The sequence below is a fragment of the Oncorhynchus keta genome, chromosome 2 (genome assembly GCF_023373465.1).
Source record: "Oncorhynchus keta strain PuntledgeMale-10-30-2019 chromosome 2, Oket_V2, whole genome shotgun sequence".
NCBI lineage: Eukaryota > Metazoa > Chordata > Actinopteri > Salmoniformes > Salmonidae > Oncorhynchus > Oncorhynchus keta.
Genome location: NC_068422.1, coordinates 59908721 through 59924904, shown reverse-complemented (window position 1 = coordinate 59924904; position 16184 = coordinate 59908721). Strand labels below are relative to the sequence as shown.

The 16184-nt window shown below is 41.3% G+C and overlaps 1 protein-coding gene across 9 annotated transcripts in view; it reads right to left on the bottom strand.

The window, feature by feature from the left end:
- Window positions 1-16184, bottom strand: part of LOC118357857 (muscarinic acetylcholine receptor M4-like) — a 158318-nt gene that overhangs the window by 108334 nt on the left and 33800 nt on the right. For all 9 annotated transcript variants that reach the window (XM_035735190.2, XM_035735179.2, XM_035735185.2 and 6 more), the window contains 2 exons: window positions 15716-15796; window positions 14724-14827 (listed from right to left, as the gene is read on the bottom strand). In XM_035735190.2, the coding sequence (XP_035591083.1) occupies window positions 14724-14827; window positions 15716-15796 (185 nt within the window). The remainder of the gene's footprint in view (window positions 1-14723; window positions 14828-15715; window positions 15797-16184) is intronic.

The following is a 16184-nucleotide window of genomic DNA, read 5'->3' as shown; positions in this document are numbered from 1 at the left end:
ACAGACAGTTTCCTACTAATACATTCAAAAGTGAATACTGGAACAATATTTCTAACATAGAATGTGGGGAATGGTCAGAGACGATCTAAAGAATAATAATGTCATATGGATTGTTATTTTGTGATGTCATAAAAAAATGTTAGAAAGGAAATACTGTAACTTGAAATCTCCATCATCTACATTGTGTATGAAATATGGAATATGATTAAACTATTTTTGTTAAGATATGGATTTGATTTTAGGAGCCAGCAGAGGATCATTTTTTTTCTATAAACTTTGCACACTAAGTAGCCACAGCCAGTGAGGTCAAAGAGCGCGTCAGCAGGACGGAACCGTCCCTTTCGACCAGAGTGTATAAAAGGATTGGAAAAGAAATGAACATTTAGACCAGAATTAACATTTAGACCAGAAAGGTGTCGAGCTGCAGCTCACGTCCAAAGTGGTTCGAACTCTGAAATCTAAAAATGAGGTAGAGAAGATAATGTCACCTCCCGTACAATGACAGCGGATTAGCTGTCCAAAGTAAAGTATCTAGAAAAGCGAATTTAAGTGGGACCATTCTACTACTTTTCAAAGAGTCGTATTCTACTATACTTATCAACCTCGAGAACCATCGACACGGCTGGCTAGCCTATCTTCAAATAAGCAGCTTTAGGAGCGAATGGAAGGAGAATCAACTCTGTTGTTCTGTTCAGGACTACACGACGTACAAAGACATTTACACGTAAATACATTCATGATTTCTTACTCCAAACGGGCGGCGGTTCGTCTGCAAAGTATATGATTACTGTGAGAGTAGTTTCTAAATGTACCAAAGTATTATGTCTCTGTCCCTCTCTCTCTCTCTCTCTTGCCCCCTCCATGTCAGTCTGTTAAGGACTTTTTTCTAATGTATTAAGTGTGTATGTTTATCCTGTGTTATCATTTAGTTAGCTAGTAAATAAATAATTTAACCAATTTGTGTAGTACTGAATCATAAGTAAGGCTGAGGCTACGACTGTTCAGAATGATGATACGATACAAGGTTATGATTAATATGTTGACTGTTTTACAGATGCGATAGGTAAAGTCCTTTAGAGTTATATTCGTGGGTTGGTAACTCTTTAAACAACCGCTCTCATGGTGCCCCAAATTCCTAATGAGTTAATTGGTACATTTAAATCAGGTAACAATGAAACATAGTTAGTTGATTAGATCAATAACAATCATCAGATTAATGCAAGTAAAGCCACGACACAATTCATTTCTATAATACATATATTAGGTTATGGAAAAAAAGTGTTTTCTATTTTACAGTTTTGGAATTCTGTCAAGTCTTTGTTGAGCTGTCATCCAACAATAGGAAAAACCGCAGTGGTCCAATACCAGGGTTTTTCCTGTCTGCTCAGTCATTATTCTCAGTAAACAACATACTATGGACCAGAAGTGTAAATGCTACTGGTCGAGTAAAAATAAACGTTTTTTATGTTGACGCTTCCTCATGAACAAACCAGCGGTTTCGATTTCCTGGAGTGTTATGTTAATAGGATGCCCATTAACGTGGCTAATGGAATCCTGACCAGGTGCACATATGTCAGTGTAGGACTAATGGCAAATCAAAAGGGTATTGGTGAAAAACTATAGTGCACTAAACCATTTAATAACCATCAAAGGTAGATACTGGTGTCTGTATGCTGTTATACCAAAAAGAGCAATCTAGAACATATATTATTCATAAGAATGTCTAAACCTACTAGGCAAAGAACTGCTCTAAAATTATGTAAAATGTTTGAAAAGAAATGCATTAATACTGCAATATCGCCAATTGCAAGGTCGTAATGAATAATGAATTTACTGTTTCTGATTTGATGTCAGAACAAACGTCCAACAGTCTGTAAATGTCTGTAGTAACTGCACCGGAGGCATAAACATCAATAGTAACTGCCCATCAGCTACAGTAAATGCCCCAAGTAATTACATACACTTGACACATTTTCTGTCTGTGACAGTATGTGTGAATGTCCCTCCGGGAGTCTAGGATACTTACAAACAGCAACTGCAATTATTTCACAGTTAATTTGAAATGGAGGCCTCAGGCTTGTGAGACAAAAACAAGTTGTACTGACTTGACTGCAAAATAAACTATTGATAAAGACAAGAGACAATGGCTTTTTATACGGAGTGTTACATCTACTTGCAAGGTGTTTAAAAAGCAAAGCAGATTAAAAACCGATCGAGTTTGCCATAATTAGCTATTCTTACATGACACAATTTTATAAAAAATGACAGAAACTGCAGTGTGAGGATTAAGTGCTTAATGTTTTTATCTGCTTGCACCATGGTAACGGGCTAAACCTCTTTCAAGGCTGCACTTTTCCTTCTTACAGGAAAACAACAAGTCTGCTGACCCTCTTTGTAATGTGGCAACCTTCGATCGGTTAGCTTAAATGTTAAATTTTGTACTTACACACAGTTGCAACTTGCCTCTACGGTATGTGGTCGACATTGCAGCTATACAGAACTACGATGGACTTTTACATTTAAAAAGAAAACCTTTATTTAACTAGTCAGTTAAGAACAAATTCAATGATGGTCTAGGAACAGTGGGTTAACTGCCGTGTTCAGGGGCAGAACGACAGATTTCTTTCTTTTTACCTTGTCAGCTCAGGGATTCAAACTTGCAACCTTTCGGTTACTAGTCCAACGCTCTAACCACTAGGCTACCTGCCGCAAATTTACACATGGTACGCTGTCTGTCCTCTGCTCTTAGTTAAGTCATTAAGAGAACATTATTCCTTTTTTTTCTCCCAAGATCACTGAAGTGTTGGAGCAAATTACATCTTGAGGAACTCTTGACAAGTGTTGCATTCATTTCTGACAGACCCATCATGACTCATGTCAGAGGGGGGAGGCTTAGACTCATGTAGGCTTAGTACATAGTCAGCTGCATATGAAAATTACTTTTAAATGAAAAACCTACCCACTAAATTTGGTTATGTTTAATCTGGGAAGTTATCTGCCCTTATGCTCTATTCCCCCCATTTCGTTTTGTGTAATAGAAAATCGAATTAGACATCATCTTACAGTGTTTCCATGCATCATTGCCTGCAATGCCCAAAAACCTCATGGCAGAGGTTCAGGAAAATAAATAGAGTGAATGACCTATTCTCTGAGGAAGAGGGGAGCTATAACTAAAGATCTGTAGTGCACTGGCTGCTCTTGACTGATTGAAACAGAGTTGGAAGGTCAGTAGATCTTTAAAGAGTGGATTTCACAAGTACTAGGCCATTACGCCGGAAATGCAAAGTATATGTTTTATGAGAAATGGAACATTTGAAAGCAGACACTGCTCAATAAGCTAAAACATTTCTAATAATTTCATGGTTTAGAAATGTTGTATGATGATTCATCTTTGGAAAATCACGCTTGTCAGAATCATATGTGGCAAACAAACGACAGAATCTAGACTAGCACCATAGTTAGCCAGTCAATGACTAAGAGCAGTTGAAGCCCAGGCTGTTATTTGAAAAGCCTCAACCATTTTCACACCCTCATCGAATCAAGTTAGGGATTACTAGGGAATCAAACCGGAGAGTGAGAAGGATTAGAGAGTTGAATTGGATAGAAAGGAAGTGTTTGGGACAGTGTGGGAAGAAGAGTAGCAAGAAGTATGCCTGGAGATGTTATAAGGTATGGGGACAAGGGAGAAAAATAAGGGAGTTGGCAAACAAGGGACAGAGAGAGCATAAGTGATAGTATTTGATGCATATTACTCATAGGCTGCATTTTACTTCCCCCTGGTCTCTCAGTCCAGATTTAAAACCCGATACATTTTCACAGCTCCCCCTTAAAATTGGTCAAGGAGGGGTCAGAGGAGCCACAGGTTCTAACCCCATGGCCACACAGACTACACCACTGTCACATGGCACCATGGTGGGTTATAATAGAACCACATGGTGGGTTTGGAGATTGACCACAACTCACGGACTTACTGCGCTCATACATAAAAAGAGAGTGGACTGATAGAGCTACAGTATATTTATTTACACCAGCGGGAGAAGACCCATGTTACAGTCACACTAATACACAGAGGAGCAGCCATACGAAGACCAAGCGCCTGGGGTCGTGTTGCGTCATGCAAATGCAACCACTGGCCTTCTAGGAGTCTGTAAAATTCAGAGAAAAACAACTACATGAACGCATATTCGAAAACGCACACATTTTATTCCGCTCTATTAGGAGACTAAGATCGGACTAGACAGAATAAGGACAGTCATTTTCCAACATCACTTAGACATTCCTCTGCTGGGGTTGTTTGCACTTTAAAAAGGAGAGGGAGTCACAAGTCTCAGAGAAAGACCCTTGTTGCTTTTTCCCCCACAGCCATTTGTATACCAGTTCAATGGCTGCTACTGCTGGTATTTGGTTCACGTAGGGAGGTCTGAAAAATCTGAATGTGGCCCTTCCTGGCCACTTATATCCCCACATGGGTCGACCTCCCATAAACTAGATAACCTCTACTGCACATCTAGTTCTGTACATAAAATTGACATTCCTCTAGCAAGCTTGCTTGCTCGGTGCTTATGGCTTCCTATGTCAGGATACAGCTAGTGGTGTCTGTTTATGGCTGAGCTACAAATGTACAGTAGCTGCTTCAAGCTACCCAGTGTGCAGAGTGCATCTGATCAACAGAAGGCAGAGAAATGGGATGCAGCTCTTACACTACATATGAAAATAAACTAAATCAAAGCGGGTACACTAACAGATGAAAAACATTATGCAGTGCTGCAGCAGTACGGAAGCATGTAAAGTGGAGCTATAGAGTTTCGTGTGTGACAACTGCCCAATAGCAGAGTAGGGAGTAATCACCCATCTTATCAAAGTTACGTGAAATCACAGCGGATTTGGTTGCTGTGGTTACATCAACAGTGCATTGAGGCATGACTGATGAAACGTAGAGAGGAGAAAACATACAAGGCAGTGGTAATGGCCAAGATGATTTGTTGAATATAAAATAATTCAATGTTTAAGGCTGAGATCTGGATTTTAAAAATCAAAATAAAACCGGGGAATATTTATGACAGCCCTAATACAAGAGCAATGCTAATCTCATTTGCCACACTATGAAATAATGCAAGGAATGCAACAAAAGGGGGCATTATAGAAATGAAATCAGACTGACAATCAGTCTGTGTTCTGACAGTTTAAACTGTTTACATTTTGCCAGTAGAAAGTCAATCCCTTCTGACTTCAACCTCGTACCTTCATGGTCTGCCACAACTGGCAGAATCCGAAAGAAAGCGATGTCAAAACTAGCCCCATGTGGTTTGGATCTGAAGAGTATTGCAAAGTGTGTGCATGATTGAGTCAGTGTTTGAGAACATCTCGAAAAAAGAAGCTCCATTTTAAACTATTAGGTCTATACCCATTTTTTTTATGCTCTGAAAGTCCATAGAGGCTGTAACTGGCCTGCAAAGGGTTGTGCTTTCGGGCTCGTCCAAGTACATATTTTGAAGGTACCATAAACAGCAGAACGATGAATGAATTATGCAGAGGCCATAACAACTGGACAGGGAAGAACTTTTTGGCAGATGAGGTGTAGCTTTTAGAGTCCGGTGTCCAACTACTGCTTGTGCGTTCGTAAATGTAAAGTTTTGACTGAGCCAGCATAACTTGCGCTTTGCAAATCAACAAACCATTAAATGTACTAGGACAAAACGGATAATCTGCCACTCACCACACTGCCAGTCTGCTTTACTCAAACGTGGAAGTGAGCCTAAAGCACAGCAGAGTAATTACCAATGCCTTCCTTAAACCCATTTTTGAATTTCCAAGAGCAGAGGAGATGGAGTCTCTGTAGAGTGAATTTTTCAAAAGGCTATTGTGTATGGTTGCTTTATCTCTGAACAATAACTTAATATAATAGACACACTCTATTCTAACCACCGGGCCTCTGACGACGCTTAGCACTTACTTACTTCATAAAAAAAACACTTAATGGAGTAAATAGGTAGGTTTTTATCTTTTGGTGATGAGAAAGCTGCTGTCAGCTGTCCGACACAGCTCTCAGGAAAGTTTTACAAAATCCAAATGCATATCCTTTGGTACTTTCCAGGCAAGATTTTAAAGAGCCCATAACAGTATGGAGTACTGGTGTGTTTCTGCCATAGACTCAGCTCATCCTGAATTATCCCCATAAACGTCCCTCCTCCATAAGACCTAGGAAAGATCTTCAAGTAATGGCCACCATTACTGGCTCCACAGCCACAGGTCAACACTACCCCCTAGCTGGGCCTAGACAACATACACAATATACCATAGACTCTAAAGCAAGGGTATTCAACCGGGGGTCCAGAGACCCACAGGTACTGCAGAAGGTTCGAGAAATATATAGTCGGAAGTTTACATTAGCCAAATACATTTTAACTCAGTTTTTCCACAATTCATCCTAGTAAAAATTCCCCGTTTTAGGTCAGTTAGGATCACCACTTTATTTTAAGAATGTGAAATGTCAGAATAATAGTAGAGAGAATGATTTATTTCAGCTTTGATGTTTTCATCACATTCCCAGTGGGTCAGAAGTTTACATACACTCAATTAGTATTTGGTAGCATTGCCTTTACATTGTTTAGCTTGGGTCAAACATTTCGGGTAGCCTTCCACAAGCTTCCCCCAATAATTTGGGTGAATTTTGGCCCACTCCTCCTGACAGAGCTGATGTAACTGAGTCAGGTTTGTAGGCCTCCTTGCTCGCACACGCTTTTTCAGTTCTGCCCACAAATTTTCTACATGATTGAGGTCAGGGCTTTCTGATGGCCACTCCAATACCTTGACTTTGTTGTCCTTAAGCCATTTTGCCACAACTTTGGAAGTATGCTTGGGGTCATTGTCCATTTCGAAGACCCATTTGCGACCAAGCTTTAACTTCCTGACTGATGTCTTGAGATGTTGCTTCAACATATCCCCATAATTTCCCACCCCATGATACCATCTATTTTGTGAAGTGCACCAGTCCCTCCTGCAACAAAGCACCCCCACAGCATGATGCTGCCACCCCCGTGCTTCGTGGTTGGGATGGGGTCCTTAGGCTTGCAAGCCTCCCCCTTTGTCCTCCAAACATAACGATGGTCATTATGGCCAAACAGTTCTATTTTTGTTTCATCATACCAAAGGACATTTCTCCAAAAAGTACAACCTTTGTCCCCATATGCAGTTGCAAACTGTAGTCTGGATTTTTTATGGCGGTTTTGGAGCAGTGGCTTCTTCCTTGCTGAGCAGCCTTTCAGGTTATGTCGATATAGGACTCGTTTTTACTGTGGATACAGATACTTTTGTACCTGTTTCCTCCAGCATCTTCACAAAGTCCTTTGCTGTTGTTCTGGGACCAAAGTAGGTGCATCTCTAGGAGACTGAACGCGTCTCCTTCCTGAGCGGAATGACGGCTGCGTGGTCCCATGGTGTTTATACTTGCGTACTATTGTTTGTACAGATGAATGTGGTACCTTCAGGCATTTTGAAATTGCTTCCAAGGATGAGCCAGACTTGTGGAGGTCTACAATTTTATTTCTGAGGTCTTGGCTGATTTCATTTGATTTTCCCATGATGTCAAGCAAAGAGGCAATGAGTTTGAAGTTAGGCATTGAAATACATCCACAGGTACACCTACAATTGACCCAAATGATGTCAATTAGCCTATCAGAAGCTTCTAAAGCCATGACATCATTTTCTGGAATTTTCCAAGCTGTTTAAAGGAATAGTCAACTTAGTGTATGTAAACTTCTGACCCACTGGATTTGCGATGAAGTGAATTATAAGTGAAATAATCTGTCTGTAAACAATTGTTGGAAACATTACTTGTGTCATGTACAAAGTAGATGTCCTAACCGGCTTGCCAAAGCTATAGTTTGTTCACAAGAAATTTGTGGAGTGGTTGAAAAATGAGTTCAAGTGACTGCAAACTCAGTGTATGTAAACTTCCGACTTCAACTGTATATTTAAAAATAATAATAAAATTGATAGAAAAATACATGTTTTTATTAATATTGCTAGCAACAACAGAATAAACACATTTTGAATTATATACCTACATTAGAAAAGAGGAGAATATCATTTCTAATGATGTCAACATTATTTCAACTCCTAATATTGAGCAAATTACACTCACTTGAGCTAATTACACTCACTGGAGTATCTGACATAGGCTTTGAAAAAGCACCTGCGAGTACCAGTCGCGGCAAGTGCCACTGGCTGCTGGTAAGCTTTCTTGACTGCTGCTATTTATGAAAATGTGTTTGGAGTTACATTTCTATCTAATAGGCTATGTTAGAGTTTACACTTCCTCCTCCATTTATAATGTGGGGAGGTCAAAATAAAAACAATGTACCAAATCTATGAACTAAATATGTTTGATTACTGGCCTCCCGAGTGGAGCAGAGGTCTAAGGCACTGCATCACAGTGCTAGAGGCGTTACTACAGACCCAGGTTCATTCCAAGGCTGTGCCACAACCGGCTGTGGCAAAGCCCGGGACAGTGCACAATTGGCCCAGCGTCGTCCAGGTTAGGGGAGGGTTTGACCAGGGGGGCTTTACTTGTCTCAACGCACCCTAGCGACTCCTTGTGGCGAACCGTGTGCTGACCCCAGTCGCCAGTTGAACGGTGTTTCCTCCCACACCTTGGTGCGGCTGGTTTCCGGGTTAAGCTGGTAGGTGTTAAGGAGTGCGGTTAGGCGGGTCATGTTTCAAGAGACGCATGACTCGTTGGGGAGTTGCAGCGGTGAGACAAGATCGAAATTGGGGAGAAAAAGGGGGGGTAAAATACAAACAAACAAAAATAAATAATATGGTTGATTACTTATTCTTGCTGTTCACCTGATAAGACGATAACATTTGTTTTGTGCTAACATATTATGGTCGCCGGTTTGCCTGGGCGGGTGTCCCTGGGAAAGAAAAGGTTGAAGACCCCTGCTCTAAAAAGTCTTGCTTTATTGCAACATTGGGAATAAATTATACAGTCTAATAATATTGTAGATATTTTTGTGTTATAATTTTAGAGAGTACAACTTCTTTACGTGTTTAGTGTAATAATGCAGACCCCGTGCACATATAATTCAGCTGGTTACACTTCCTGGGATATGACACACTGCACAACGGAAAATCTGTTGCCCGTCTGCCAATGGAGAAATGAGTCCAAAAGCAGGAAACTGCCTAAATCCCTAATGTATTGAGCTTCATGCTGACAGCAGGAAACTTCCCCTTTTCATTGGTAAGTGCACATAACAAGCATTCAGTGGTGACATGCACAAAGTAGATGTCCCAACCGACTTGCCAAAACTATAGTTTGTGGAGTGGTTGAAAAATTAGTTTTAATGACTCCAACCTAAGTGTATGTAAACTTCCAACTTCAACTGTATTAATGACAGGCATGATGTTGGCAGGAACTAAAACCACTAGACTTTTCTGTCTGAGTGTCCATCAACCACAGCATCAAACGCCTCCAAGAGAGCTCCCATACTGGAGATAAAAGGTTGTCGCCCTCCCGTCTATAAAGAGAGACTACTGCATGACTGAGGCAGGACCCGCTAAGATATTCTAATACAGCCACTCATGCACTCAGTATCCCCAGCCGGGACGCTTTGATTCAAACCACTTACTTACAGTAACTAATCTTGTCTTTGTTATTTTGAAGAGCAAATACATTTGAAAAATGCAAATGACAAAAACTAAATTTTATATGAAAATGTAAACAGTTTGGTTTACTCTTCACTAATGCATTTCAACAGGAAACTTCTACGGCTCGGGTTTTCCATTGGGCTTTGGGGGATAGCCTATACACACAGATTTCTCAGAGGGCTAACAAAATGCAGGCATTGCATATTCAACAGCTTTCCCAATACAAAATACATGGAGATGACTGTCAGACTTATCTTGATTTGACAGCGCCTGAGCCAACTGGGTGATGGTGTACTTCGAACAGGGATGGGCAACTTAGGATGGGGCTGGGGGGGGGGCCACAAAAAAAATCTGAACTCCCGATGAGGGGCCGCAGTGGTTCGCGGCTCTGCATACCAACATCCATACAGCAAAACATGCAATTCTACACATTTTGACATAGGGCGGAGATAAGATTTTGTTTTGAATATGATATCTGAGTGAGAGTGACCAACTAAATCTATGGGGGCCAGCCCAGTCGGAAATTTGACCATTATTACTCGAAGTTTAGACAGCTGGCAGCAAGACAAACTTACCAATCAATAAAAAAAGATGTAGCTGAACATGGGCTTATTGAGTGAATATCAGTGACTGACATGTGCGAGAACCTGCTGATGCACAAACACATTTGGAAACTCTCAACCGTGGTGGTGAGGAATTCATCCGCAGGCCTACAAAAAAAGGGGGGGGGGGTGGTCGCCAGTTTCCCATCCCTGACTTAGAGGGTTGCAGTACAAGTGAGGGGGACATTGACATAGGATAGTCAATTGCACAGCTAAAGAAAAGAACTTGAGCAGAAAAACAATTGAAGCAGTGATCAGGAAGAGGTGTTGGAAATGAGGTCGCGGTACACTACACACATCCGTTTGGGACATATGTACATGCGTTACTCCTCAACATATGCCTTCTGTTACACATATTTACTTTCGTCCAAGGAAGGTATCAAAGTAAAACATGAAGTGCTCTTTAACACGTGTAAAGCTGTTCTCAACTCTCCCAACCGGTAATCAGCATGGGAGCTGCTGCTGCATATTCCAAGGTACATGAGAATAAATGACATGACGTATTCAAAGGGTGAACCTTCAAAAGGAGGGAATTGCTTTCTTCTATACATTGGCAAGGAAGTAGCTCCTTATACTAGTTAAGCTCAAGAGATTTAGTTTGGAGGAGAGGTGTATTTAGGATGGAGTGACTGAAGAGGAAAAAAGGGGTAGGGATAAGCTGGAAAGACAACAATGGAGGGTTGGAGGAGAGAGAAGAGGGGTGAAGGGAAGGCAAACCGAGTGAGAGAAAGTGACTGGTCAGAGACCGAAGGTGAATGAGGTTATAGGGGACTGAAGCAGGGCAAAGTGACAAGAGAGTGACGAGCCCCTCTCGTCACAGTATGTCAGAGAGCTGGAGCGTCACACAATAAAATACACCTGGAACATCCTCTCTCCACTTGGCTGAACGTGTGATTTCTCTGAAGCTGATATTTTTTGTTTGACGGTAGTCCCAAGACAAAGCCCAAGTGGGGGGAAAGGAACATTGGGTCCTTGCTGTTCAACTTCTGGGAAAGAGCTAACATGACCGACGGGCTGTCTTACGAGCTAGTTGCCTTAATTAATTAAGACTTCCTGTCTCACTGATACAGCATGCCTCCAGGTACTCTCAGTGCCACATCTGAACACGCACTTACAGACTGATACTAAATATTGAATTAAAACAGTATGGATTAAAGCACAAACCATTCTATATTGCATCAGACACATGCCAATGGTTTGACCTCTGGTTAATGTAGTGTACATTACTCAATGATGAGAATACAAGCTCTGGGCTAAATCCACTGCCCTATTGCTGACGCCATTACGCTTTTAATTTCCGGAAATATAAGAGCAGCCAAAAAAATAGCGATCGCTAGCCAGCTACCACCCGGTTACTCAACACTGCACCTTAGAGGCTGCTGCCCTTTATACATATAATCACTGGTCACTATAATAATGGAACACCAGTCACATTAATAATGTTTACATGCGGCTTTACTCATTTCATATATATATATATATATATATTTTTTTAACCTTTATTTTACTAGGCAAGTCAGTTAAGAACAAATTCTTATTTTCAATCACGGCCTGGGAACAGTGGGTTAACTGCCTGTTCAGGGGCAGAACGACAGATTTTGTACCTTGTCAGCTCGGGGATTTGAACTTGCAACCTTCCGGTTACTAGTCCAATGCTCTAACCACTAGGCTACCCTGCCACTCCAACATTGCTCATCCTAATATTTGATATATTTCTTAATTCCATTATTTTACGTGTGTATTGTTCTGAATTGTTAGAAACTACTGCACTGTTGGAGCTAGGAACACACGCATTTCGCTACACCCACAATAACATCTGCTAAATATGTGTATGTGACCAATAAAATTGGATTTGACTTAGATGCCATTGGCCCTATTGCCAACTCATCCATAAAACAAAATCTCACATTATCACAAAATGTAAGATTATATTGCAAAGTATCTGAACAATGGGACCTGGCAAAAGAAACAACAAATCCAGAATGTTTTTAGTCAACATCACAAGTGGAATGATCTTTCATTGAAAAAAAAAAAGCAGAGTGAAAAAAGGATAATGCACGACGAGATTAGTTTACGTGTGATTTAAAACACTGTATGTCCTCAATGGTTTTGAACGGCTCCCTTTATGATCAGCGTTCTGTTTTGACGCGAAACCCTTCCTTTGCCATGGATTTGTCAAAAGGGAAGAACTTTCACACAATAGGGAAAGAGATCCTAAAATAAACAGAGGCACTGAAATAGCAGCCACTGAGATAGAAAAGGACAGATCTGAAGTACTGCGCGTTATGCATTAAAAGCTGTACGGCTGAGGGCCTTTATGTAAGGGTGTCCTCAGTTCCAGCAAGTTCGATGTTGCTGATATACAGTTCACAGATGCCTCGACCAACATGTCAATGCACAGAGGGGTGAAAAGCTGACATCTGCCACCAGCTCAGTCAAAAGTAGAAAACCCCAGAGGGGGACAAGGGAGATAGAGCAGAAATAAAAGTAGCTTCTCTATAGTCATGCAATACAATACAGTACTTGCTACTTGGTTAATATCAGATCAGTCTCTGGCATCGAACATATGGTGTTAATAAAAGAAAGAAAGTTGGACAAAGATAGGAAATGGTAGATACTAAGTTCAGTTAATGTCCTTCGTTAGAAATACGGATTAATGATGTATGATTTACTGGTACAATGAAAATAGTTGGGAAACTGAGACAAAATATTCTGAACGACCATGGTCTATCCGATCATTTCCATTTGTGTGTGCTGCCTGAACCAACAACCCTCTCTGTCCACTCCATTATTGTCCTCCTCCACGGTCCTTCTCCACTGGGATTGGTAATTGCAGTGGGTTCACTCTGGGTTACAGAGTGAGCAGATAATATCACCCTTTCTGTTCCCTTCTCTCCTGACCGTTGGGGTGACAATGAGATGTCATCACAGGTCACCTTCTCCATTTACAAATTATCTTTCTGCTCAGACACTGATTGGCCACCAAGATGAGAAGGGACATAGCCTCGACCCGGTTTAGCTGCTCAACTGGGTCTTAAACTCTGAATGACGTGTGCACTGTACCTCATGCCTTTCTGCAAGTTTAAATTAAAATGCACTTTTTGGATCACAAAAATGAACACCTAAAAAAACTTCTAAAACCCCTAAAAGACAAAACCCTTCCATTGAAAAAAGATAACTAGTTATATAGCCAGTTATATAAATGCGCACCAGCATTATTTATTTTTGGAATGATTAAAGATATGCATTTAGACCTCTTACATAAAGGCTCATATACGAGCATATGGTCATTACTGTCCTCTGCTGGTGAAAAAGCACCGTTCTCAATTTTCACTACATTGTCACAGCAAAAAACAAAAGAAGACTAGGCCATCTATGAACGAGCTATGCTGAACAGCTGTGGAAGGTCATTTAAACTTAAACACTGTGTGCGCTGCTGTGGCATTTCAAGAGCAACATTACAAACCATCACCAACACAGGTGGCACAGCAATCAGCGGTAGGAAGCAAATGGAGGGCTGGGCGGAGAACATCTCTCCTGACTCAACAGGCATAAAACCTGATGTAATTTCTCTGTTTATTAACTAGACGTCACACACACACACACACACACACACACACACACACACACACACACACACACACACACACACACACACACACACACACACACACACACACACACACACACACACACACACACACACACAAAAATGTAAGAACTTTTCATTCAAGTTGAAAGGAAATTCATTGTAAAACATTTGGTATGCGTAGGAGGTTTCAGCGGTGGGCAAGACACACACAATGACAGTGACACAGTACAATGAGAAACGACACCGTGTAGCCACAGCAGCACTCTCCTCTAATGTCTCACTGTGACTATCGGTCATTGTCAGCCAACGGAAGCAAAAGGTGAGTGGGACTATTTGGCTTGGTTTGACATGAGCTGTGAACGTGTTCTACCTTTGGGTATGAGGAGTCAGAAACCATTCATAATGCAAAAGCATGCTTGAGACGGGACTTCAGAGAAACTCATATTTTGACACACAAATCATGTCGGGGGGTGGGGAGGGGGGGGGTAGTTTGATAAGTTCGCTCTTTGGGGCTGGTGTGGGTGTTCCAGCATGTCTGCAAGAGTGTGGGCGGCAGGGGGGGTGGGAAAAAGAGGTTCTGAAGTGCTCTCGTCGACGAATTCATTATCTGCAACGTCCACATCGATACCACTAGAGCAAAATCCACATGCTCCAAAAGCGTGGGTGGAGAGCACAGGGCACTCATTACGCAGAGGCCCTCTTCGCAAACACTTACCTGTGCTGCTGAACTGCTCATCCATCCGAAAATGGTACATTGTGTGGGCAGCCATGTCCTAAAGCACCAACGTGAACTGAAATATTACTGGAATGCCAGCTCTGCTAGCAGCCTAGTTTCCAAAACAGAAACACAAGATGAAAACACGAGGGATAACTCTGCCTACCTGCTAGGACCCTGTTGACAGAGGAATGGGTGGCCAGGCCAGGCTGGCCCCTCTCGTGGTGGAAGATGCCAGCATATGGCAGATACTCAGGCAGTAGGAACCTCCTTGAAGAAAGAGAGAAGCATCACGTTATATAGAAATCACACAACAACTGACAGAGTTTACTCACCCCATAATTAACATATGAGAAAATTGGAGACAATCTCTGTCGCGTAATAGGGGACTAAAAAGCACAGGCAAGTTTTTATAAAAGCCTTACTCGACTTTACATTGTTGCACAAACTGATGAGGGTAGCCTAGTGGTCAGATAGTTGGACGAGTAACCAAAACGTTGCAAGATCGAATCCCCCAAGCCGACAAGGTACAAATCTGTTGTTCTGCCCCTGAACAAGGCAGTTAACCCACTGTTCCTAGGCCGTAATTGAAAATAATAATTTGTTTTTAACTGACTCGCCTAGTTAAATAAAAGGTTTAAAAAATTATAATAAATAAATACAATTGTGCTGTATGATGTGCTAATGTTCACCACTGGTTTTGGATAGACCGATTCAAATCAAACTTTAGCAAAAGTTGGGAGAATATGTAAAACATTTCCTGTATACTAATCCTCGAGTCCCGTTATGTCATTGGCTGCTCATGTCATTGGCCAAAAACATCAATTAGAATATGAAGAGCCAATAAGTATAATGTACTCAGAGTCCAGGGGGACAAATGATGAGTTTGAATAGGTTGACTATTTCAGTTTTTTTTTTTCTGTTTCTTTTACTTTTTTTGTTGTTATGTATTTAAGAGTATTTATTGTATGCTGTGTGATGCTGTTTAAAAAAAATGTATTGTAGGGATGGCTGTTTTTGTTTGTTTGCTCTGCATTGTGTGTATTCCATCAGGGAAACCAGTGGAATCACTTTAACGTGTTATCCCTTGGGGTTGTACTCTGTGCATCTTTTTCCCAATAAAACAATCAATAAATGAATCATATCAGGGCCACCCACCGGGGAACAAATCTGCCAAGCGAGGGGGCAGACATACGAGCGTTGCGCGGAGCCCTGTGTCTGGCGCGATCACCGTTATCCCTGTGAAGACAGACAGACAGACGGACAAAGAGGGAGATAACAGACAAAGACATACAAAGAAAAATTAAAAGCCGCTTAACTGAGAGACCGTAGCTGGACTCACTATATAGTGCAGGCTCACTTAAAAGTTTGATGTTAGCCTAACTTATTATTGGCTTGAGCTTGAGACCCAGACCAAAGGGAGAAAGTTGCAGTACTGCTTGTGATCATCCAGCAGCCTCAAAACAAAAACAAGCAGCCAAACAGAAACTCCAGAGAAGATTCGCAAAAGTTTGAAAATGCTGCAACGCATAAAGATGGTTATTTATGGCTCCAATGTTTCTCCATTAACAGGTTTGAAAAAACTGCTAGTATGTGGGGCCCTTTTCACAACACAGTATAATCCAAT